This window comes from Lipophrys pholis (genome assembly GCF_963383615.2).
Source record: "Lipophrys pholis genome assembly, chromosome: 10".
NCBI lineage: Eukaryota > Metazoa > Chordata > Actinopteri > Blenniiformes > Blenniidae > Lipophrys > Lipophrys pholis.
The window spans coordinates 22590822-22617387 of NC_137640.1; the positions used below are offsets into that span (position 1 = coordinate 22590822).

A 26566-nucleotide genomic window follows, 5' to 3' on the forward strand; every position below is an offset into this window, starting at 1 on the left:
TGCACTTTCCAAATCGTTGTCACCTTCAATGTTTTGCCTTGTGACCTATTGTCATCATACCACTTTGTCTGAGCTGAGCGTGCCCGAGTAGAAACCAGCAGTTTAGTTACCATGAACATAACCTAAACGTGAGGCGCTGGCTGCCTGACAGTGTGAAAACGTTCTTTGAAAGAACTTAAAAGAGATTCGTATGGGTATCTGTGCCAATCGGCTTTAAGAACTTTGAAAGAGCCGATATAAATACAACTAAATGTATATATAGAAGTGCAATGCCTGTGCACGCACACACATATTGTGCTTCAGCACTGCTGTAACCACATGACACACTCAAGAACCCTGCAACATGCAAGCGTAGGCCACTTTCCTGGGTCTTGACCTGTGTGTGTTTTACAGGTGTCAGTGAGCGTGACACAGCTTGAGCGAGTGCTGTCACTCTCTGTTCTCCTGTCAGGACTGGCTGAGTGGTACGCCAGTCTGGAAAATTCTGTTTGTCCCCGAGAGGGAAACCCTATTCATTTGTAATAATATTCATGAATGTAAAGAAATCGGTTGAGATAAAAATTAATGGAAGGGAGGAAGAGGTGAAAAGAAAAAATAAACATTGAAGAATAGTGGTAATAGAGATGTGTTTGGTATTCTAGAGGGTAACTAAATGGCAGTCTTTCTTTTTATAATTAAAAAAAACTACTGAAATAATAAGATTCTGGCTTCTGTAGCAGCAAATTATTTTTTTAAATTGAGAAAAGATGGACATTTGTTTGTTTGTTTTACTTACAAAGTTTAACAGGGATAAAGAAAAAACTCAAACACTGAATGCAAATGTGACGAAGTCTGTAAAAATAAAAAAAAAAGACGTTATATTGCTCGTTGCAATCTTTCAGCTTTTCATGCACCAGTGTTTTTCGCTGTACAACACTATATGCCAATGTCCTTTGCTGAAGCACTTTCCGTCTGTCCTTGTGTGAACTCCTACATAAGTTGACAGCCTTTCAATGGGTAATGCAAATAACTGAAATGGAGAACCTCAGTGGTGCAATAGTTCATTCTTTAAAGTCACAGTAAGAAAGTAACCTTGTTGAAATTCACTGGTTTATGGGGCATCACGGTGTGGTGTTTGCATTGGTGGGTTTTTCTAGGTACTCCAGTTTTCCCCCACAGCCCAAAGCCATACCTTTACCATGCTGGCTGTAGGCGTGAGTGCATGTAGGTGAGAATGATTGGCTGTCTGTGTTTGTTAACGCTGTGTATGGACTGGTGACCTTTTCAGGACAAGCCTGACAACCCCAGCCTGATTTTTTAGAGGGCATAGATGATTGATGGAAAATAGTGAAAAACTAACATGTGGATGTTTAGGTTTTTTTGTTTGTTTTTATTGTATGGCTTTCAGTGCACATACAGACTCAGCCTTGCCAACCAAGCAATAACTAATAAAAATAAAATCAGTTATTTTATTCCAACAGGCAGTTGCAGTTAAGCACTTTGACGTCAGTACCGTGGTTTTTTTTTTTTTTTTTTTACAAGCTGAAGGCCTTTAAAGAACAATAGAGAACCTCATGACAAAGAGCATGGTTTTTCTTTTGTTCTGTTTTTCTTTTTTCTTTTTTTTTATTTCCCACTTGAAAGTCGATTCAAATTAATGGTGACGTCTTTTCTTCTTCCAGGCTTTCCAACAAGCCTATCTGGAAGTTTGATGTACAAGACAGGCTTGAAAAGAATCTATCTCAAGATTTGGTATTATATAAATGCAAGTAAAAGTGCAGCCTATTTCAGCTTTTTTTTTTTTTTTTGTGGTTCTTTATTTGCTGAATGAAAGCCAAGAGTAAAAAGTAGCTTTCCGTGATTCACACTTTCCAAACTCTTCCCTTGAGAACTGAATACAGCCATGGCCAAGAAGAAAAAAGTTTTGTGAAGTTCAAATGGATTCTGTATTGACAAAAGATTAAAATGTTTGTGTCTGAAGATGGCCTGCTATCCCATCGGCACATTGAAAGGTATTTTATTGAACATCTTTTTTTTCTCTCTTAAAACTTCTCAAAAATGAGACCTTCAGCACTTAAAGAATAAGAAAAAAGGAAAAACTCAGAATCAATTTGTATTACAGGGCATGGACATACCTACTAGTTTCTGTATCTGATGCGAGGTCCATAATATTTAATGCATGGATGAGATTTGTTATCATTTTTAGGTAGTTGTCATTTTATAAAGTGGTTTGCATAATTCAATTGTGTGTAAACCAACATGCATTTCCTGTGCATCCTTAAAATGTTGAAAACTCCCGTTAATCTGGCTCATTTCACTTTGTGCATCCAGGCCCAGTTGCAGTTTCACTACTATTCCAGTACTAACCGCAGGAAATATCTGTTCTGTTCATCTTGTTATGTTCATTAATTTTCTTGATATAGTCTTTTTTTAATCATTGGGTTGAGCGAGAAGACATTATTGTAGTGGTTCTCTCTCTTTCTCTCGCCGCTCTTGCTTCTGCATTAGTTCTCGCTCTCCAAATGGACCATGTGAAATTTATTGTAGATCAGTCTCCATGACATTTTCTACTCAACCAATTACTTCTCTCCATGAACCCCTGGCATATAAATACATTTGCTGCTATAGTAAGCATACTAAATTAAAACATGTAAAGGGAAAATGAAGGTTGAAGAGAGATGGATTTCTCATTACTGTTAAGGTCAAAAATGAGTTACCCTTACCCCCCCCCCTACACACCCATACATATGTTCAGTCTCTATTGCCGGGGTGTAATCACAGCTTAATCTCAGAGAGATTTGATTTCTTGTCACAAAACAATGTAAAAAGCAGAAACTCTTCCATCGAAGGTGACAGGTGACTTAAAAATCCATCTTTTTTCATTCAGTTATTTGAACAAGCATAGATGTAATTGGGTATTTGTGTGTGTGCGTGTGTGCGTGTGTGCGTGTGTGTGTGTGTGTGTGTGTGTGTATGCGGCAGCATTTTGATATGAGTGATGTACACAAGCGGGAGGATATGAGAAGGAAACCTGATTGCCCCTTTTCTCAGTCAGGCCAAGTAAGTGTCGAGAGTGAGCTGTTAATACTAGGGCTTGATGGGAAACGTGTTGGGAGGCCCACGAGGAGGGATTGAACCGGGGTCGACCCTGAAATGGCCGCGGAGTGAGGGATGTGAAAGAGGTTAGAAAATGAAAGGGGAGATTGGGCAGTTTGCAAAAGAAGGGATGAAATTGGTGAAAGCCTCTGTGAGCGCATGCATGGTTGCGTATGTGCATGTTTGGTGTGTGTGCGTGTGCGTGCGTGTTGGGGGGGGTGTGACATAGAAATGGACAAGCGGTACAATCAAGTTGTCCAAAAACCCTAGAATCACTCATGATAACACACATGCACACATTTCTGCCTCTTCATATCCCTGTTGGGGCTTCTGTGTCACTGATTGCTCCTTGTCCCCAGTCACCTTCATCATCCCTTATTCACTCTTTTTTTGTCACCCCCTCAACTTTATCATCACCCTGCAGCACCACAAACACACACTGCACACCCCTTGAACAATTACCTGCTGTCTGCAGCCTCAGTACTTGTGATCCGTCTCCCCAGTGGGCAATAGACTCCCGTTTTAAACTAACAAATAATAAGAGTGTTTTGAGGCCACAAATACATACCACAGATTGTTGAATTTACAATTGAAGCACGGACACGTAAAATGGAAAACACAAGCTCGCACATTTTCGGGATAATTTTCTGGGATTCTATATCCTTGATTAGTGGCAACCATCGAGGCAGAGTGGGCTTTTATAGGACACCACGCTGAGCCGATGTGGCCAAGAAGTATTAGGAGCGCTTGTCTCACCCAAGACTACCCACCCCCGTATTTCCATTACTGGCAAAAAGTCAGGCTGACTAGCCACCATCCACTCACCATCCCCATCTTCCTCTAGCAATAGTCCGCAGAAAGCAAGCCGTTAGCAAACAGATGATTGTAATACGAGTTGAGAAAGAGGGACTGTCTGGAGTAGATTACTCTGTGTGTGTGTGTGTGTGTGTGTGTGTGTGTGTGTGTGTGTGTGTGTGTGTGTGTGTGTGTGTGTGTGTGTGTGTGTGTGTGTGTGTGTGTGTGTGTGTGTGTGTGTGTTTTCATATACATTAAGACTTTAATCTTGGCACAGTACACTATGGAGATACATAAACACAACTACACCAGTGCAATGATAATATTCCCGCGAGAGTGAGTACCGTTGCTTCAAACTAATGTAAGATTCTCCAAATTACTTTCACTCCGAACTTGGCACCCAACCAAACAGCTTTGTGTGCAACTGCAGTCGTGATACACGAGATGGAACTGACTGGAAACCAGGGGCAATACTATCCACCAAATATGCACAGAGATAGAGTTGTACTCTTCAAAAAGATTATCGGTCTTCTCAACAATTCCTTCGGGACAGATGAAAATAATTGATAATCATGAATATACTCAAAGTTTGATTTTATCACTTGTATTAACAATTGAGTTTATTGCAACCATGTGCATGGCTATTACAACCTCACTTCTCAGTTATTTGTTCTGCCACTGCCATTTATTTCAGTGAAAGGAGGGACATAAATGAGTAAGTCGAGATACAATCTGTTTACAGAGCGGCAGGGCTAAAGTGTGAATCAGCCGGTCTCATATCTCACAATAGCGTTGATGGCAGCTTGAGAAGTGAAGGCTTCCCATAACGGCTCCTGCCTCTATCTCAGTGATGGGACTTTAAAAGGAGCGTTAACATGAGACGTGTGTCATCCATAAGAGCAGCAAAACTGGGCCGCAGTGAGGAATGGTGTCTAGACCCCAAGAGTAGATCATCCATTTTACAACAAGAGATGACTTGAGCTGAAAGAGGCACTGTTCTTTACTTAAAGTTTTAGTGATGCTTTGCTGTACTGAAATGATTTTGGGCTGGAGCTTCCATGTATCATGAAATGGTAATGGGCACACTCATCACTCAAGAATTTAAAAGCTCTGAGGATCCTTCACATCTCAATGCAACACAATCCAGCTCAGTTTTGTTGCGCTGTTAACTGTGGCATGACCTAAATTAAACTTACTACCCAAAGCACTGTTTCTGTAATCTCTCGTGTTTATTTTAATGGTAACTGAATAGCCACTAAAAATACTGCATTGTTATCGAAAGTCGGCTCTCATATTTTTCAATATGCAATATACCTTAAGATGTAATCGCATTGGCCTGCTGCTGCTATTTCCTTGCTTCAAAATATGAGTGCTTGGGTAGTATACTGTGGGTTTTAATGGCAACTGTGCTGGGATGTCATTGTATAATGGTTGTGGTAACGACCACAACCTCGATGCACTTCAGCATTCCTGTAATTATAAAACATTTAAAGATTGGCACATTTTTTTTCTGAGGAGGAGGGGGAGGAGAAATGGTAACCACATTACATGACAGGATTGAAAACAATCTGATGACAGATAAGAATAATGAAAAAAAAATAATAATAATTTTAAAGGGGTCATATTATACAGCGTTTCAACACTTTCACATTGGTGTTGTTGGACCCCAAAAAAAAATGTTGTATTGGACGGTTATTGCCCCAAATCCAGCTTTTCCTTGAATTTCATCCATTTGAATATTGGATCATATGAGCTGCATTCAGACTCTGCTGTGTCTGTGTGAGCTGGACTGGCTCCGCCTACACATACCCATCTTGGGAAGAGGATTTCCTCTTGTGGACAGACCAGAGCTGCCTAATTGTGAGAGGGTCAAAGGGAGAGCCTACCTTGATAGGGATTGCCTAAAGCCCTGATGACACTATATAGGGTTTGATTTCTGATTCGCTCATTGGAGCAACACATTATTTATTTATTTATTTATTTATTTATTGATTAAATTTTTTTAATGAAACAAGCCAGGGAGAGAGATGACTTTATTCACTTCTGGGGTGTCATTCCCAGATATGGAGACATTTATTACTCTTGGAAAACCCTTAGAATGTGAATTTTGCATAATATGACCCCTTTAAGGTATTGCCACACTTTTAATTAGATAACAAAAGTTATTTTGTCACTTCAGTTTGTGCCTACTTTGTCATATTAAATCTTACTCAAATATATAAACGTGAATTGGTATAAATCATACCAAAAAAAACAAATTACTGGTTTTAACTTGTTTTCTCATCTGTGCAGTGCCTGGTCCTCCCTACCTGTCAGTGGCTCAGGACTCAGACACATCAGCCATGGTTCGCTGGGATCCTCCAGACCTGACCGATGGTATGGACCTACAAGGTTACCGCCTCCAGTTTGGCCGAAAAGATGTCTCTCCTTTGGCCACACTGGAATTTGCTCCCCAGGAACGGCAATACTCTGTGGGCAACATTCACAGAGGGGCCACATACCTTTTTAAGATCTCAGCCAAAAGCAGAGGGGGCTTCGGGGAAGAGGCTGTGATGGACCTCACTGTGCCCGAAAACACGCCAGGGGGATACCCTCAGATTAATGAGGGCTCCAATGTGACATGCTGCTCAGTGCAGCTGTCGTGGTCTCCACCAGTGCTTGCAGAGAGGAATGGAGTAATCACTGAGTACACTTTGGCATATAAAGAAGCCGGAACCGGAGAAGCGCCACGGGAGCTCCGCTTGCCCCCCAGCCTGTCCAGCCATGTGCTCAACAGCCTCAAACCGAACTCAGCATATGATGTCAAAATACGCGCACACACCAGTATAGGTCCAGGGCCCTACAGCCCGCCTATCCAGTATCGGACGGTGGCCTTTGATCCTGCAGGTAGGGCTTGTTCGCCTGTTTCTCTCCCAGCCCAGTTGGCAGGGGGTTCCAAATTGGCAAAAGAAATCACACAAATTTGAAACTGCCTCACCCCCTCCTTCAACCACCTCCACACCTCCTCATCAAAGGGGAACGATTGATATTTTAATTGCTTGCCGTGGGATACTCACTTCACTAACCCAAACCAGGTAAAAGCCAAGTCAGTAAGTTATAGTCAGTCATTTGAGAGAGGAGAGAGCAGCCTAGCCTTTCAAGGTAAGTGCTATGTGGTCAGACACTCCTGTCAGTCATCCTTGCAGCCCTTTGCCAAGCACATTCACGCAGCTAATGCTATCTCACAACCCCAGTTTACAAACAAGGTAGGACGTCAGCCAAACAAGTCACTTCAAGAGTATGTTTGACGATATAAACTTTGCAGAAATCAGATTTTTAATTATTTACTTTATTTTTTGATTTTGGGTTTGTTTTGAGATATTCTTCCTTTCCTAATCCCCTTCCTCTCCTGAAGCCTCCTTCGCTCTTCCCCTGTCCCAAAACAGGACAGCTTGTGGCATGGCATCCCACAGATGCACTGCTGAGGACTGTTGGCATGCTGTGTTTTGGGTCTGTCTATGCCCACGTGGCAGCACGTTGGCAGTGCCAACCCAGACCCCATAGAGGTGGAGGGACAGTTGGCATTTGGACCACATGGGTCAGCTGATAGTGATTGAATGGTCATTATTCAAAGACAGTGGTGAGATGGGTTGGCACTACCAACGATGGCTGGCCAGTCGGCACACCTTTTGTGCTCCATGGGTTTGTCATCCATGAGTCTTACGTACTGTGTGTCTTAACCAATGGCGTTGCCCTTCTCACAGCCAATCACAGCTCACCGTTACACTCACCCTCCAACCCAGAGGACCCGTGCAGGGGAGGAACAACTTTTTAAACCAGAGGCTCTTCATTTACTTTTCTTTCCTTGGTCTCTCTTCATGTCCACTCACTGAAGATGCATTGTCTTTGTTTTTTGTTTCTTTTTCCTTTTCCTGCATCGTTTCATCCAACAGATGTTCCAAAGAATTTCACGGTCAAGTGGGCCACCAAGACAACAGTGGTCATAGCCTGGAAGTTTTCTGAAAGCAGGTCGCCATACAAGTGCACGGTGAGTTTATGTGCCCCCAAAGCAAAATCCAGGATCAGCTGAGATACATACATAGATAACTCTGAGAATCCCACTGAATGAACTCTATAAATGTGATTTGAATAAGATAAAAGTGGTGTGACCCTCCACCTCTTTCATTTATAAATCATTTTTATATGCAGATTTCAGTACATTAAAAAACCTCCAGATAATGAATGATTTGATAGGCCATTGCTAGAGAAAGTGAATTAAGTCTTAAGACTTATTAGCAATGTTGTATAACATGGTTAACAATATTTACTTTATTCATAGATAATACACCTATATAAAACATTAATTAAATGTCAATGTTAGCCAACAAGTGACTACCTAGCTGTAGTCTTAGGCTGACAAGTGTACCTCACAACTCATAAAAACCCTGATAAGGCACAAAAGATTTAGAATTAAAACAAAATAAAACCTTTTGACTCAGTGTTTGTGGAGGTATTGAAGAATGCACATCCATGTTAAATTGCTTTTCCATTCTTACCTGCTGTATTTGTGTCAATTCTCTCATCAAGTATCTCTCCCACCAATTATCAACTTTACTTCTGAATGACCTATCGTACTCTAGATTGAGTATAACCGCCAGAAGATGGATGTAGATGCCCGGCAGTTGAGGGTGCTGGTCACTGGGCTAAGGCACAACACCACCTATGAGTTCAGGGTGACATGCCAAGAAAGTATGGATGGAGGTCCAAGACACCGTGTTGTGGCCAGGACAGCGCCGCTCATTTTAGTAAAGAAACCCAAGTTGGACATCTATGCTGAGCCGGATAACATGCTCACCATGTCCTTCCCGCCATTTGATAACAAGGAGGTCAAGTGAGTAGAGAGTGCAATAATGCTGTGATCACTGTTTACATTATCTTTAAGAATAAGATGTTTGACATATTTAGTGGCATAGCCTTATGTTCTTGTTGAATATCTAAATATTACAAAAACATTATGCTGAGTCACTCTTAATTGTTTGTCAACCTCATGAAGCTGTTATCACTCTGATATAATTACGGCCGCTGTTTTCAGGAGCTACTATGTGGTGGTGGTGCCACTTAAGAGAACCGCTGGAACAGTAAAGAACCTGAAGAACCCTGATGAGATGGACATGGAGGAGGTAAAAAGCTGAAGGAGTGGATTAACCTCATACATGTATGAAATGTATTTGGAGTACTCGATAATGCGGAATGACGGATGTGTTATGTGTCTATTTCAATACATTGGCAGTACTTTGTTGATGAAAGGGCTGTCATCGCTTTCCTATAATAATCTTTCAGGGAGAGATTCCAGAGACGCATGTTTGTGTTACCAACATATGCGAGCTGCATTGTGCACACCGTGTACCAGAAATGGGCACTCGCAACACAGGCATAAGTACATCTCAGCTATGCTAATTTATACCCTGAAGCATACAGAAGAGAGAATTACACAGTCTTCTCCCACTCTTCCCATAGCTCGGGGTCACCTTGAACACCAGATCAACAGCAACCATCCCTATTGGATTTGGGATTACACACATTCCCTCTGCTTAGTGCCTTCCTCTGTCTGCAGTTTGAACTGAATCAAAGTGCTTGAATGTTGGTTTGGGGGGGATGTTGGAACTGGGTTGCATGGAGCATTGCCAGACAGCAGCGTTTTGAATCTAAGGATGCAGTGACACCTACTTTATTTTTCTGTGATTCCAAGCTGTTCACTAAAAAAGGCCGCAGTCACTTAATGCAGAGAATTGCACATTATTTTAATGGAACTCCATAGATAGGCAAACAGAAGAATCCTCCTTGACATCATATTCTTCTCTTGAGCCATCAGAAAATGTTCACAAGTACTTAATTGTTGTCAGTCTTTTTTTCTTTTTTTTTTGAAAGATCAGTCAAACAATTTGGGACCATCAATGCACAGTCTGCCACAATGGGCACGAAGCATTTTGACTAATATCCTGTCATATCATTTAGCTATTGCGGGAGGTGAACCCGAAGCGTCGGACACGGCGCCAGCTGTCTCAGCAGGATCAGAGGAAGCCCTACATCACAGCCTGTTTCAAACAGCTTCCCTCCAGCTTCACTGTAGGATCTGACCACCGCCACAGCACCTGTGAGAACAAGCCTCTCGAACCCGGCCAGGAATATGTCTTCTTCCTCCTGGCTGAACTCAATGCTACCGCTGGGGTAGGTTTCCAGCAAAGATCTTTTTTTACTAGCCTTGCTAGTTTTGCTTTATGTTTAATTCAGTGGCAATTGATTTTCAGTGCTGTGTACTCTATCTACATTTAACACCTTTTTCCTTTTTCTTTTTTTCTTTTTTGCTATTGCAATGGATTTACATTTCCAGCTGATGCCCCTTATGAAACGTTATCCACTTCTTATATGTGAAATGCCACAAATTCAATTGCATCCCGCACGTTGATAACTTTGGCTTGTTTTTGTTTTGTCTTTAGAAAATGTTTGCCACCAGCCCCTATACTGACACAGTGATGACTCCTGAGCTTGTGGAAACGTTGCCATTAGAGACCGGCGATGGACTCATATGGGTGGTGGGGCCTGTCCTGGCTGTGGTCTTCATCATCTGCATCGTCATCGCCATTCTTCTGTACAAAAAGTGAGTTTGTTTGGAAAAGTAGTTTCATGTGGTGAAACCCCTTTGATCAACATCTGCACTATAATATTAACTTTTCAATATATAGATACTGATGTTGAACCTCAAAGGACAGAAAACAACTGTCAATGCTTGCAAGGCTTGGATGAAATGGTTGAAACTGGAAATTTGTTTAACAAGAAGTCTTTTGCATCACCTTTATCTTTATAGGACATTTTTAGCGTCTTCTTTTTGTCACTGTGATTGTAACCCATTTTGAATGATTTTGTGTGGGTTTTTTTTGTGAATTAGTGTGAATGGGTTTTAAGGTAGTTTTGTTTTTCCCCCTATCCAGCAACATGCAATGAACATTTCTTGTCATTTGATGTTGTTCTCTTTGCTGTGAAATTGGGCTCTTGGGAAATAATTGCATGTTAGGGAGCATGTTGAAAAAGAGGCGTATTTCGTATTCATAGCAGCATGATATTCCCAGACCCAACGATGTTGGTGCATGTTAAAATGTGCAAAAAGATGGTTTTGGGAAATGAGCTGGTTGGAGAAAGAAGAGAGGAAGAGATTCTTTGAGAGGATGTTTGCTGACTAGACCAGTGGCGCAATCAAGTTCGTTTATACAATGATAATTCAAATAATAGTTACTTTTATGAAAAAGTACAATAAAGGTTTTATTTGTATTAGCGGCAAAGTAATGCATTAGAATACAATGTGGGACGTAATCGTGTATATTGTGAAATTATAATGGTGACATGAATAAGGTCCTGACCTGCTTTTGAAGGCTGGGCTACTGCAAATTTAAACAGGTATCTGAATTTACTAAAGAATTTCAGCGATCTGTTATTTGAGTATGTGCATTACTCAATATTATAATTATTCAAAAGTGACATTGATGACACCGTCAATTCAAGAATATGATATATATTAAATTGATCTTAAAATTACTCACCTAATCAATGCCCTCTTATTGAAGTGTGCACTGTACAATTCAGGCTAAATATATGTCTGTATATAACAATTTAACACAAATCTGCCATCAGATCATTTAACGTTATGCTACGATTGTTAATAAGCGTTATTTTAGTCGTTTATATTTTTTCATCAATCTTCTGTGTGACTTTATGTTATGATAGTGGACGTCAATGTTTTATTTTAGGACACATACATACATCGTTTTGGACATTACAGGCGTCCCTTCTCTCATGTCACAAGTCGAAGCTTCCTATGGTATTAGAACAGCAACACAGTCAATATTTCACCCTTGTTTTTCCACCTACTGCTAGTATGAACTGAGCAAACTAGAGTATAACGTAAGAGGTCCCCCAAGATAGCAGGGAGGATCTTTTGACTTCTCTAAAGGGAGCCGGGGCTGATGTGAGCAACACAAGTACAGCTTGCTACTGTCAGATGATCCCTGACTGTCTGACCTTGCCTTACCTCCGTCATGGTGGTTAGGGAGAGTAACATCTCTCCTTGGATCTCTCTCTTTTCTCTCTCTTCTCTTTCTCTCCACCTCACTGTCCCATCTTCCCCCATCTCTCCCTGGTGAATAGTGTTTCCCGGGTCTGCCCTTGGCCCTGACATCCCCCTTTCCCATCTGTGTCTGCACCCTTGTGCACACACACACATAGGCGCGCGCGCGCACACACACACGCACACACACGTACATAGACACACAGATATAGCCTTACAAATGTATGTACGTACTTGGACTTTTCATTGAGTACTCACTCATTCTTACCCACTCACACAATCACGCGCACAAACTCATACACACATAAACACGCACACACACACACACACACACACACACATGCTCACCCTTCCTCCAAATGCTGATGAGCTTTATCTCGCTCTTTGCGAGCCCAGCAGCGACCCCTGTGAATTTTAAACTGCTCTCTATTGATTTATCTCTCTTCTTGCCTCCCCCTCTCCTTTTCTCCTTGTGTGTTGTGTTTTCACCATCTTTATATATTTATTTGACTCCTATTGCTTTCTCTGGAAGCAGCAAGCCTGACAGGTAAGGCTTAGTCTTACTTAGATCCAATGCATTTTACAAGAAAAGACAAAACAGCCTGCCTCAGCAAGAAATAAATGCATTAATTAGTGAGGGTGAAGGAGCTTTTTTGCATACTTGACACGTGTTCCTGGCCTCCCTCTTCCCGATTTTATTCTCAGTCTAAACTTTCTTGACCCTCCGAGCTACCGGTCGGTTGGACTTGTTAAGGTGTTGAGGCTGCTAAATGTCATGCTGGAACAAGTGTTCACAAAATTTTCTTCTGTCGTTTTGTTGTACGTCTTCCCCTCTTCCTGCTCTTGGTTTGTCTTGCTCACAGTCGCAAAAGAAAAGAGTCCGAGCCACGCACCAAATGTCTGCTCAACAATGCGGACATTACGCCCCACCATCCGACAGACCCTGTGGAAATGAGACGCATCAACTTCCAAACTCCAGGTACGGGAACGACCAACAACACAGATTGAAAGACATAATGCAATTTTGTTAACACAAGTCGAGTCGTGCTATACTATGGTCTGATAATGACCACCATTTTTTTTTTTTAAAAGACGTTTTCTATACTTTACACCCACATTTTTGAGACTCGTGGCTATTTAGAAGAATTGCAGCCAACAGAAATGTAAAAGAAAAGAAAGCACAACTCAAAAACTGGCAAAGAGTGTAAACTAAAAATAGCCCTTGTATTAAATGATTGGCTCTGGTTGACAATTGAGTCAAGTGAGACATGCAACATACCGAGTTATTAACGAAATAGAAAATATGTCACTCATGCATGACAATGTTACATTAGTAAACAAATGAGGCGACTTTGTTACAATTTAATTTATGCTGCCGAATATGTTATGTCAATGCTGTTCCCCCATTTTATTTTGTTTGACATCATTTCCTGTCATAACTACCTGCAGGCCACATTTATGTGTTCACCATGTCCTGAAGTAACAATTAACGAGTCGTGCATAACAAATAGTAATCGTGCCTATTGTTGTGGAAATGGATTCCTGTTTTGTCTGGTGTTCAGAACAGTTTGATTATTTCTTAAGGTTTCTCCAGCGAAAGCTTGTGCGGAATCTTCCTTCACTCTCCTTTTCAGACCCATCTTCTCTTGATCGACCTTTCCGTTAGCAAGCCTCATACAATTTGCTGAGTTTAGATCTGAACCGTAGTCCGTGCTGAGTTTGTGAGCCTGTTTGTTAAATTAACTTCCTCCTGCCGGATTCTAAGCCACGGATTTAGATTTTGGAAACTGCACTTGATCTGCTCTTAGTCTACTTTGAATTTAATGTACGCTTTCTTGTTTCCCGTTACATCAAGGAGGAAAAAAAAAAAGATGCCCCGACCCTTTCGACCCAAGGTCTCCTCGGGCTGTATCGTCTCATTCAGTTAATTGTTTGACAGAACAGAATGACAGAAACCTACATTTTTAGGAAACTTGCACCCTGGTACAAATGCCATAATTCTTCCCTGCCCTAGCAAATTTTGAAAAGAGAGGAAATCCTCTAGAGACAGAATAAACACACCCAACTTTTATTTTTTCCAATCTATCTGTCATCCATGGCCAGTCCCTGTTCCCTCTATCAAAAGGCTTTGGTTTCTAAATAGAGCATCTCTCTTCTGCTTCTTTGGGAGCACAACCATGCTGCCTTGAGTTTGCGCCTTTAAAAAAACAAAAGAACAGACAGGTTTGGGTTTTTTTCTCCATTGCACAATAATGGACGGAGATAGAGAAAGCCGTCTTACATACAGAAATGTGGCATTCATTTGCTTGTCTTTATCTAAACCGTGATCGAGATTCAGAGCCCCATCAGTGCTTCTGTAATGACGGTGTCATTCTGGCCATTCTTAGTATTTGTCTCTCTTACTCCAAGTGCTTTCCACTGCGCCCTCAGCTGTCCTTCTTCCTTCTTTTGAATAATAGAGACTCCTCTTACAATCTCGTGCTCCCTTACATAATATCCACCAATAAATGCTGAGGGTTTTCTTTATATATGGTAACCATTCCCATCCGACAGCCCTGTCGTTGTTCCACAGAATTAGGTGCTGTCGTTATCTGCGTACCCGAGGAATTTAATTTGAATGGACATTTTAGCCCAATTAAGTGGGCCGGTGAGCATTTGTGAACATCCCCATCAGCTAATAGCAGCCATTGTTCAAATGAGCATACTCCCAGTGCAGTTATCCAAGGCCTCGCCGATCCAACAGAGCATATGCCACATCGGCAATGTGTGCTCAGTGACCCCTAGTGCTGGAGAGCATAAAATGTGTTTTTATGAGGCTTCCAATAAGCACTGTGTTTGAGTGAGAATGTGCATGATGTGCGTGTCTCTGTGTGTGTGTATTCGTGCTTTAAAGCCTGTAGGTGATGTGACAGCCTCACAATGTCATCCCATAACTCCTTGGGCCACAGAGTGTCCTGTTTTGTCATTATCTTCATTGGTGCCTTGGGTTTAATTGGCAAGTGGGGCCAAAGTAATGAAGCTGTACAACACAGTGGATATCTACTCTCTATATCCAACTCAGATATCCCCTTTGAGAAAAAGCCCTCACATTTTTTTCCTTGTTCATCTTCTTTTTCACTGCTGTTAAAAAAAAAGAATGATTTCCAACCTTGAGTGTTCATCACAGTTATTCCAACTAGCACTAGGTGTTTTTTTTCCCCCATATTATCATTAGTATGTACAGTATGTATGACATGTATGACATCCAATTGAAAAAAATTGGTTAATTTACAGGTGAAGTCAGTTTTCATTTTAGTTTACCTTTCATCATTTTTTTTTTTCAAGTCAGACACCAGCGAGTCACTCACATGTACCAGCGGCCTACTCATTTCTCCAGATTACACCGATGGTTGTAACAACCGTGCCCTCCCCCTCCCGGTTCTGTCGAAACACATGCCCGCATACAGCACACGCTTCCACGTAAACATAATCAGACATGCCCGTACCTCCTTCCTGCTGTGATGAATGACGTTAGGAGACAGTAAATCAGAGTGCCACCCGCTAGGTTTAATTAGTCATTGTCACAAATCAATTAGTGAGAGGGGGATGTTCAATGTCTTCATCTCCCTGCACTCATCTGGCGCCACTGGCACCACATTCTTCCACCAGGAAGCCAGTGGAAGATAAAAACTCATTCAAGAAGTTCTGTTTGAATTGAGCTTAGCAGCGGTTTAAGTAGACCTACATTTCATTTTTGATTTGGAAGATATTTTATGAGTATCACAAAAAAAAAAAACATGTTTTTTTTTTAATTAAATTTTTAAGTAAATTTCTACTTCTTTTTTTTTCTTCGTTTATGACTTTTTACACAGCTTTGGATAAAGTAATCCTGTTTATCGCTGAACAACTGCCTTGACCTATCCATAGCTTTCATTTCCTTTCTAAGATTTCTTAGCTTCAACTTGACGGACAGGTTGGCCACAGCCCATCAGACTGCATCTCTTTGCCACATGTCCTGTTGGCGTTGTCACATATGGCTACGTTCTGCTTGAACAGTTCTGAGACTTGAGTATACTTGAACATACCATTGACCGGCCCCGGCCTCAGAGGGCTTCTCCTCTGGAGCAGATAAGATTTTGAGCCATTGCTCCACCCCTCAGAGCTCCGACTCCCCATCGGCTCCGGCTCCACAGCTGTCAGCGAGGAATGTGGGCACTTTTCCACACCTTTCACTCCAAAAGCCTCAGCACCAGGCCACAAACAAAGAAACCTTTCAGTTCTGGTTTTCACCAGCTACCATAAGCTGTTTTTCCCATGTCTGTCTCTTTTTTTAGTTGTCTTAACGGGGCCCTTCAAATTGAAAGCTTAGGATAGAAAGTCAGTTTTTCTATTCCAGGTCTCTATTCCTGTTGACATGGGGCTTTTGAGTGGAAATACTGTAGTTACCCTGTATGAGCAGCAGGCTTTAACACAAATAACCAACCAGTCTTCTCTCGAGGAGGCCTTTGAGGCTCACCAGGTATTGGGTTATTCAGTATCTGAGTCCAGACCGCCAAGAAAACCTAAAGGAACTGTTAATTTACTAAGACAAGAACAATGCTGTCGAATGTGCATTATTATTTCCTTTACATCATGGCTTTTCATCAGTTGACCCTGACATATTTTCATATTTTGTTTGCATATCTTTTTTCTGTTGCAATCTAGTTATTTGAAACCATCTCCCATATCTTTGCTACTCTTTACAGATTCTGGTCTAAGCAGTCCTCAGAGTGAAGCAGATTTTGACTATGAAAGTTAGTCTCAATGCTTTTTAGAATTTGCGCACAAGCTTTCTTTATATATTTATTTTTGATTTTTTTTCGCTTGCCTCAATTTACAAATACATAATTTGCATATGTTTTTTTTTTTGTTTTGTTTTTTTTCACTTGATAAAACGAAAGTTCAAGCACTAATTAAGTTTGTCTTTGTTTCTATTGGTAAACTGGGCTGTTTTGTTTTATTGAATGTCAGTCACAATATTCACTCGGGCTGTTGGCTGTGCATTAATCCACCATGCATAAATAATGTAGAATCACCTTTGCTGATGTATAGATGGTTAAGAGGTGCATTCTTTTTGACAAGAGTAGAGTCTGTTATTCCGCTTTCTCTTCCTACCCTTCCTTGCCTCCTTTTTCTGTTGTTCTTCCTCTCACTTCACCACCACTGCTCCATTTCCATTCTGAACCAACAGGATCTTTTCCGTGCTCGCAGATAACGAGCAGAATTAATTAAAGTGGTGGCAAACAATGGCTCGACATTTGATCACCCCTTCTCCTTGCTCGCTGCAAAAAATAAAAAAAATAAAAAAAGATCATCCGAGAGAAAAGCAGAGTTTCTGGTTTTCCCCTTTCCCTCCCTCGATTTTCTTTGCTTACCCAGACATCTTCCCTTTTATATGGAAATTTGCGACATCATAAATAGGCTTTAGGAAAAGCTGATTTGGCTTATTAAAAAAAAAAAAAAAAAAAAAGGAGTCATTATATTTTCCAGGCGCATCGACTGCAGATAGGGGAAATTAGAAATGTGTAATTAGACACTAGTTTGTTCAGTGTTTTTGTGTATGTTCACTGATCACTCCGCTGAGTGCTGTGAAAAAAATATTTAAGAGGATATGGAAAAGTGGTGGGTCAGTTGGGTTGTGAAGGCAAGGAGAATGAGGTCTTAAGAATTGACCTTGATTGACATTGTCCAGCTCCAGGTCAGGGAAAAGTCTAGACTGAAAAGTAAATATTATCTTGAATTAGCATCGCAGTGCTTCATCAGTGGATTATTATCACCAAGTAGAAATTGGTGTGATTGATCATTTGTCCTGGGAACAATGTAATTAATGATTTGGGAAAAGAAAAACTGAGGGAGGGAAATAAACCTTCTCATAGTTTTTTTTTTTTTTCTTTTCTTTTTTTAACGATAACTTCCAAAAGCAACGATCCAGAGTGTGAGGGAATAAACAAACCTGATATTTATAACCTTCAGCCTATCCCACTGGTTGTGTAACAGAGCTTATTTTGATGTATATGCACACACTTTGGGCTGCTGTATCTTGCTAACCTTAGCAAACACTTAAACATGCAGACAGTAATGTGGGCAGTAAACACCGGCTGAAAGGAACTGATGGAGTTTGAGTACGCCTGTAACTCACGCACACCCACAGATACACGGGGACACACACACACACACACACACACACACACACATAGTAAACTACACCACCGCTCATACACAACCAAACACAAACATTCTTTGATCTCCCGTCGAACAGCCCACTCTTGTTCTCTCAAAGAGAAGGAGGGCTCGGCATTTGCATACACATTTATTCATTTCACTCGTAGCTTCTGATTGCCTGTTCTTTTCAATATGAAGCTAGTATGTTGACGTCAACAGAAGTGATCATAACTCCGGCTTAATGCCTCCCATATGATCTGCATGGTGTGTTCATTGAGAAATTTGAATAAATCGACACTTTTAATTAATATTTATATTATATGAATTATCTTATTATCCTATTATCCTATCGTGAAAATACAAAAAACGTATATATTAGTTGTGAAAAACCAACATTTACTATAGGTTAATTCTTTAAATTGACCTTTAAAGACATTGGTATTTTATTGCACAAGTCTTGTCAAGTTGGTAATGCAAGAATCATCATTTGTCTCATATATGGTTTGCTATTTTCATGTCATTGAGACTGCCACATTGTTCTCCCAGTATGAAATAAATTACCAAACCTAATGAAGACTGTCAGTGCACTAAGAGCTGGGCACTCCACTTAAGCTCAACAAAAGCAAACCAAAACATCGGTGACCTCTGACAGTAGTGGGATATTAAGCATTGTCAGAAGAGACGAATTAAGTATGATTAATGTGATTATGTCAATTTCAGTTCCCAATTAAGTTTAAGTGACTTCTTTTTTGTGAGGAGATGTCAACATTTTGTTGACTTCTGACCTCAAAAGTTGGCATAAAATAGACTTTTTACTAAAAATATGAAAGTATTAAGCGTAACCAGACTACACGCAGGGACAGAGCCACAATCTATGACTGCTCCATATTCCATTACATGGCCTCGGCATTATGCTACTAAATGGATTAGCGACTGGAGTGCACAGCAGTGCTGATAACATTATAGCAGCAGCAACACAATATTCACAGGATATTGGAGCAAGGCGGCAAAAAAAGGGGGGAAATCCCCACCCCCATGAAAAACTTGATTCGTTTTGATCAAACTGTTTGCTAAAAAGAGAACATAAATATTGCACAAGAGCATATGGTAGGAATACTTGCTGGTGGTTTTCAAAGTTACGAAATGAATATGCCTTGGCTGAAAAAAAAACAACAACAACTGGTTAAATAAAAAAAGGGTATCTTGCTTGCTTTGCATGAGCTGGCTGAAATGGAGCAGCTCACTGTGTCACTCAGCATCACTCACACTCCTAAACCTCCTTATTCCCCCCCTCACTCCCTCTCACCACCCTTTTCATAAACCCCCAGGTCAGGGCTCGATCCCAGAATAAGTAGCTATTTACAGAGGCAACTGTGAAAATGGTCACAATGCTGAAAACACAACACGGGATACAGTAGAAGTAGGGGTGTGCGTGTACTCCCTCATAATATAACTCATGATAATGTATATTAACTATGAAATATATAATAACTTAGAATAATACAATTATCTGCAGCATATATAACTACTTTTAAGTCATGTTGGTAAAAACCAAGTGAGACTGATTTCCATCACAAAGTTGTTTTTTTGGTCTCATGATCCAACATTGAATCCTCCTATTTTAACAAACGCTACTTTTGATTATCTTCGATGAGGAGTACAAAGGATTTATGTCACCATGCACACGAGTATAAAGGGTCTGTGTTGTTTATCAACTTTGATGTCTCTATCAAAAGTGTATTTCTTTTTTGAAGTCTTGCATCATTTTAAACTACCTTCCTTTGCTAATAAAGTCATTGATGCCTCTAAATGTTTGAGTCATAAATGAGCACAATCAGCAACCTTTGTTTTCTCGTGCTGACCATCTGTCAGTATCACTATATGACAGCCCTTATCAAGAAACGTAGATATTTCTGAGCTCTGGCCTGGTCCACCAAGTGACTATAACCTTACCAGTCAATGTGTTTTTTTTTTTTTTTTTGTGTGTGTGTGTGTGTGTTTTTGCTGTGTGTGACAATCACCACGTTCTGCACAAGCTTCCTCATCACTAAAACCTTTGTTTTGGAAACAACAAAACTGTCACTCAAAAATGGATTGTGGTGTCATTTTACAAGTTTTAATCCTCGGCCTTACCTACGATGTTAACGCATTTTCTTCTTTCTTGTTTCCCCTTGTGGGATTTCTTTCTCTTTTTCGGGGGTGATGAGCAGGTATGATGAATCACCCTCCTATCCCTATCTCAGAGCTGGCTGAGCACACAGAACTTCTCAAGGCCAACGACAACCTCAAGCTCTCCCAGGAATATGAGGTGAGTGGGCCAAAAGTTCAAAGTTCAAGGTCGGCTCAGACCATTGATTTGTCTGTTTGTGTTTTCATTGGAAAAGGACAAGAAAGAAGAAAAAAAAATAAACCTTCTGCTTTTTCTCTTCTTTTTTAAATTCCCCATTCCTGCATCTTGGCCGCGCTGCATCTGGCAGTACTTGAGCAATTATGAAATATCAGTACACCTCAGCTGCTTATTGTTTTCCCACATATATTAGTAAAGCAAAGAAATTGTCCTTTTGAATTACATGGAATTTCCCATGGTAGGATGTTGGCAGCTGCTGATCTCCCAAATGCAATTTCTTCAAATTCTTGGGAAAATAAAAGAATTATTCAGCTGTACAACAACCAGAGCTACAAGATAAAATGTCCATCCAAATATTTTTCTAGGAAAGAAATATGTCTATTTGTGATTCCCCTGAAATTCCCTGACCATATTTTCCACCTTAGCAGAACAGACTCCTGAGTGTCGTCAACATTCATTTGAGAAAATGTAACACGTCAGTAAAATGATAAATACGTGGCTTGGAATTCTTCACACATGCCAGTGATTTTAGACTAAAACTTTTCTTCCTTCTTCAATAAAGACAGAATTTTTTTATTAATTATTATTTTTTTAAACCCTGAACATCCAGGCTCTAACAAAGCGTGATGTGTGCGCGCGCGCGTGTGTGTGTAGAAAGGGTAACTGAGCTGTCTGAGCTCTGAGACCGCAGCGGTTATAAATGACACCAGAGTTGATTAGAAATCAGGAGCGCTGAATCAGCTCTCGTTTGCATACAAGCAATATCCCCTCCCTGCCATCCCTAAATCACACTGGCTGTCGGCTCGCTGCGCGCCAAGCTAAGGTAGAAAACGGGTACACTAGCATGGATTGCCGTCATCATGCCTGCTGGTGGATGTTGGTGGATAATGACTTCTCGTAGCGATCCAGTATTTCTTGGGTATCTATTATTTATAAATCCACATCCCGGGCTGTATACCAAATGGACAAGCTTGTTCCATTCGTTGGGGAGGAGAGGCGGCAGACGTTACGCCAGAGTTGATGCTTTGCTACGAGTACAACTTCTAATTACTTGGCTTAAAAAGAGCCTTAAACCACCCGCTCGACTCTGTCTTTTTCACTCTCTCTCTCTCTCTCTCTCTCTCTCTCTCTCTCCGTCCGCTTGCCCCTTCACACAGCCACCCCCCAGGAAAAATAAATGACCAAATTAAATAGAGAAGTGTAATTTTAATTTTGTTATTTTCTTGATGAATGGCTGCTCGTCCTGGCGCCCCGGCTTGCCAAGCGCAGCTCTACGGGGCTTTGACTGATTGGTTTTTAGCCAGGCGGGATGTGAGAGAGGAGAAAAAATTGAGGCGAGCGGGGCGCGGGGAGAGAAGAGAGAGATGAGGTGGAGAAGCTTGGTTAATGATGAGGATTCAACGAGGGGAGAGAGTGGGGTTTCACAGCTGGAGAGTTGAGATGAAGAGAAGTTAATGTGACAAACAAACTGCAATGAAAAGGCAACCGCAGTTTTACATGACGACGCCGAAGCCCCGGAGTTTGTCTAGTGCCAGGCAGGTGGGGACTGTGTCCTGAAAAACCACGTCTCCTTGACAGGAACTGTCATTCATCTTCAAACACATCACGGTGGATCACAGGGTTGAGGGAGAGGGGAGAAAATGGAGCTTGTGAAAGAGGAGGTTGAGCAATTATCATCCAGTTGGTTTTTCACGTCACTTTTGGGAGCAGTCGTCCTTCAAAATCAGAGCTGGACGTTTGACAGTCACTTTTCCAAAATGTAATTTATGGGTGGAAGAAAATATACAGTTTACAAGTAGGACTTCCAGTTTGTGAATTGAGAGATGTTTCCGCGGCGACTCCAATCTTTCCATATGATCATTTAAAAGCGGAATAAAGATAATCTAGTAGGTGGAGGAGTGTTTATTAAAGAGGGGGTATAAACATCAGGGAGGAGGTGGTAGATGAACGAGATAAAGAGAGATAAAAGTAGAAGTCTTTGGAGATGAAAAGATGCTGATAAGAAAAATGGGGACAGAGAAAGGGATGGCGCAAATACAGTGCAGAGCGGAAGAATTAAAGATGAGGTTACAACGTAGGGAATCTCTCGTTGCTGTAATGATTGCGCTAGGATTACATTTTATCTTCCAACTGACTCCTCTCTCTCTCTCTCTCTCTCTCTCCCTCTATCTCTCTCCCAGGCCTAAATGTAAATATTCTTCAAGCCTCTGTCATCACACTAACAGAGCAGAGCACACACCTACAAGCAAACAGGAAATTGTATTGGAATATGTAATTATCCTGAATCCTGAATCAGAATATCTATTCAGGCTTCTTGTTTTTTCAAGAGGCAGCTGAACTTGTTTCACAATTCCGCGCATCGGACCTCAATCCTTATGCCTCTAATCAAAGGGCCTATAAGGCGCCCGCCATCAGTATTTATCATCATGCGTTCACGATATTAAGGATCATCATCTTAGAAAACATGCAGCTGCTGCATTTCAGTCGGTCAACACGCTGGTTTTTAAAACACCGTGTTCTCTTTCTCTTTTTTTTTAACTCCCTCCTGTTCCCTGTCTTCTGTCCACGAAGACACTGTGGTTGTATTGTTGCAGCACAGCTCCTCTCACGGCCCCTCTGATTGCTTCTTTATGTGTGCATGTTCTGCCTGTGTCTGCCCCCCGTCAGTCTATTGATCCAGGCCAGCAGTTCACCTGGGAACACTCCAACCTGGAGGTGAACAAGCCCAAAAATCGTTACGCCAACGTCATCGCCTACGACCACTCCCGAGTCATCCTGGCTCCCATTGAAGGTAAGGCTCACCCGTCATAACGCTCTTCCCCTGACTTACCCTCTGAGGCTGACTCAGTTTGCTGCATATTATTTGGCTATTCGGGAGCAAAACGATGGTCTTCATCTAAGAATCTTTATGTTCTAAACATTTGACATGTTGGGAAAAGAAAACAACCTCTTATATTACTACAGATATTACTACGGAGACAACTCTTGTTTTTCTAGATTGTGCGATGAAGAAACTGGTGCTACACGAATGTCTTTGTTCAAAGTTTTTCCCTCACTTGACGTTCAGCGTAAACCGTGGTTCTCCAACTCATCGCTGTGCAATTCATTCAGAACCGAATTGGTTTTTCTTTGACTGTTCACTGCCTCATTCATTGGTACTTGTTAATTTATAAAACCATTGTGGGTCTGAATCATTTGTACTTGTCTTTTCTTTTGATCTGGAAAGAACAAGGTCTATACAATAGCTGCGTTGTGGAGAGTTTGCATGTAGTTTCTTTCAAAGTTTGGACTGAATTGCAAGAGAAATGTTTCAAGTCTGTTGCACCAAGTTCATCGAATAATACACAGGCACGCTGTCGACTGAAAATCTAAGTTTCTTTGAAAAAGATTTTAGCACTTGTTATTATTATTTAGATGTAAAAGTTTCATATTATCATGGTGAATGTTTTCTCTGGGTCAGTATTTGTCTATGGTCAGGTCTTAATGGCTTGTTGTTTTTTTTACTTGCTAGATTAATTGTTTTTCTGTAGTTTTGTTTTGGCTTTCTTGGACCGTTCTAGTTTCAATATTAGATTGTTTTATCTTTGACTTAGCTCTTAAATAAATGCATGCTTCAGATAAAAACGACTACGTACTTGACATTTACACTAAAATAATTCTGAGGTTTGCAGAGCCAAACACTGTCCATATGTTGGGAAAATGTTGAATATAGCCAAAAGGAAAAAAGAAAATTTGCATATTATAGGAGTATAGAAATGTACAACACTATACATTACATGGAATAGAATAAAATTGAGAATTGTTTTTTACGATCATACGAATAGAAGAGAAGTCGTCATAAAGGAAAGTATGAACTGAGCAGCTGAGCTGAATTAGAAGCTGAAGTATTGTTTTTGGCTCATTAAGGAAAAACAGAACAAAATACTGCAGTAACGGGTGGGAATATTTCATAGAGTCTGGAGTTCAGATTCAGTTCATCAGCAACCAGTGAATTTAGCGGGGGAAAAATGACCTTTTGTTGGATGTTAAATTGAAGCATTTTTTCAGCTCAATTATTTCTGACGGAGGTAAGCAATTTATGCGACTGAATTATTTGGAGGTTTATACAAGGACTTGTTTAAGCGTCCAGCACTCAGATCTCACACGGCGCCTGACCCAGGACGTCCCATTTGTCTCATCAGATCTGCCCCTCTCCCTTGAACTGCCTCTTAACTGCTCCTAGACAGAGTACTGAGAACATCAGAGCCAGAAAACCTCTTCCTCTCACTCCCAAATCTCAAGGGACATTGTCAGAGGTAGTCACCCTTCACCGCTGACATTGTTCTGGCTTTGCATCACCAGAAGAGCTCCCGACTCATCCCCGTAATGCCAAACTCCCCTACTCCAGAGTACTCCTCTTTTGTGTGTGTGTGTGTGTGTGTGTGTGTGTGTGTGTGTGTGTGTGTGTGTGTGTGTGTGTGTGTGTGTGTGTGTGTGTGTGTGTGTGTGTGTGTGTGTGTGTGTGTGTGTGTGTGTGTGTGTGTGTGTGTGTGTGTGTGTGTGTGTGTGTGTGTGTGTGTGTGTGTTACTGCTCAGACTAGATTTCAACATTTCACAAGAGTCAGGCCAATTTGAGGGTGCGACAACATGCAGAACAAAATTATCCCAGGGAAAAAAAGGGGGGGGCCTCGTCCATAAATACATAAATTAATCAAGTTTGAAATTTCTATTTTACACTGCAGTGATTTTGCTATTAGTCGCAGCAGTAGAACAATTCATGCACACCACAATTCTGTGTTCACTTAGCTATGACTAAAGCCAAGGCACCACAGTCAAATTGTGCGACGTGGTACCCGTTTTAATGACATTTGCCTCTCCTAGTTGTATCCCCCCCCCTTCTATTTCCTTTCTTTTCTCTCCTTTTCCTTCTTCATCCACCCTGAGTCTCACCTCCTGAATTAGTCTGATTAAGTGTTTTATTGTCTGTTGCCTCGGTGAGGAGGTGTCAGTCAAAGGAATGTGATTCGCCAACACAGAGGTCCTCACTGCCTATTTTACAATGAAATTCTAGACTACGTGATGCCTAAATATCCGCCAATATCTGATGCTCTGTACGGCTCACCATGGATGATGTTGGTATGTTTAGCTTTTCCACCTTTTATCTTATGCTCATAGTGTCTTAGAAAAACCAGGCCTATAGTGATTTCCACTGAGCTCAAGGATAGTTGAAGTTCTAAGTTGTTGCATTGTATCCTTAGTGATGAAATGTTCTACATTCTTCTACACTGCGATGCAGCAGAACAGCTCCTTATGACTGGTTTTAGTGGGACCATTGTGTAACGGAGCATGGTGGCAGGCTGAGAGGGATGGCAGTTACATCTGTGCCCTGACAGTGGTGGCTGAGTGGCTGACTTATCCCCTTGGTATCCTCCAGGCGTGCTTCAATCGTGGTGGTGATGGTAAATCAGAAGAAACCTTCCCAGAGGTATAAAAGAGCAGAATACTTAGTCGTGCCAGTGAGGCAGATGTTGCATTTAAATCAATTCAATTGGAAAGACAGCAGTGGTTTTTCAGTGCTTTGAACCTGAGACTCTTTCCTTATTATCCTGGTTGAGTTTACATTGTGTTGTCAAATACCAGCCTGGTAAATCCATATGCAATCCATACCATCTCCCTTGAATGGTGTTGTGACTGGTACTATGGTAAAAAAGCAATAGATGCAAATAAAATGCAACCATTTGGAGGTAACATTTCCCTATGTGTTGAGGCTTATTTACCTCCAATTGTGTAGCACAGTTCAATCTTTCATCAGACTCCAGGAAAACATATTATGAGCACCACTTTCTGAAGTAATTAAGCCTTTCACTAGTGTACAAACCGAGCAGTTGTGGGAGGTATTTTCTGGTTTTAAACTTCTCCCATATGTGACACTCGTTGTCAAAGCATTTATGTGGATAAGCCTTTAACGGTCCGAGCGTGGATCTGTCAGAAGCTGAAAAAGGTGGATATATTCTGCAGTATTCCAGGTTTTTTTCAGGATTGTTCCATTTGACATATATGGGTTTTTCAAAACTGCAAGTTTCTTTTTCTGT

At 41.1% G+C, this 26566-nt stretch overlaps 1 protein-coding gene across 1 annotated transcript in view; it reads left to right on the plus strand.

The window, feature by feature from the left end:
• ptprsa (protein tyrosine phosphatase receptor type Sa) overlaps positions 1 to 26566 on the plus strand; it is a 170884-nt gene that overhangs the window by 118915 nt on the left and 25403 nt on the right. The window contains exons 14-22 of the mRNA XM_080474263.1: positions 6163 to 6756; positions 7803 to 7897; positions 8490 to 8740; positions 8942 to 9029; positions 9865 to 10077; positions 10347 to 10507; positions 12832 to 12947; positions 20359 to 20456; positions 23163 to 23286. Coding sequence (XP_080330389.1) covers positions 6163 to 6756; positions 7803 to 7897; positions 8490 to 8740; positions 8942 to 9029; positions 9865 to 10077; positions 10347 to 10507; positions 12832 to 12947; positions 20359 to 20456; positions 23163 to 23286 — 1740 coding nt within the window. The remainder of the gene's footprint in view (positions 1 to 6162; positions 6757 to 7802; positions 7898 to 8489; positions 8741 to 8941; positions 9030 to 9864; positions 10078 to 10346; positions 10508 to 12831; positions 12948 to 20358; positions 20457 to 23162; positions 23287 to 26566) is intronic.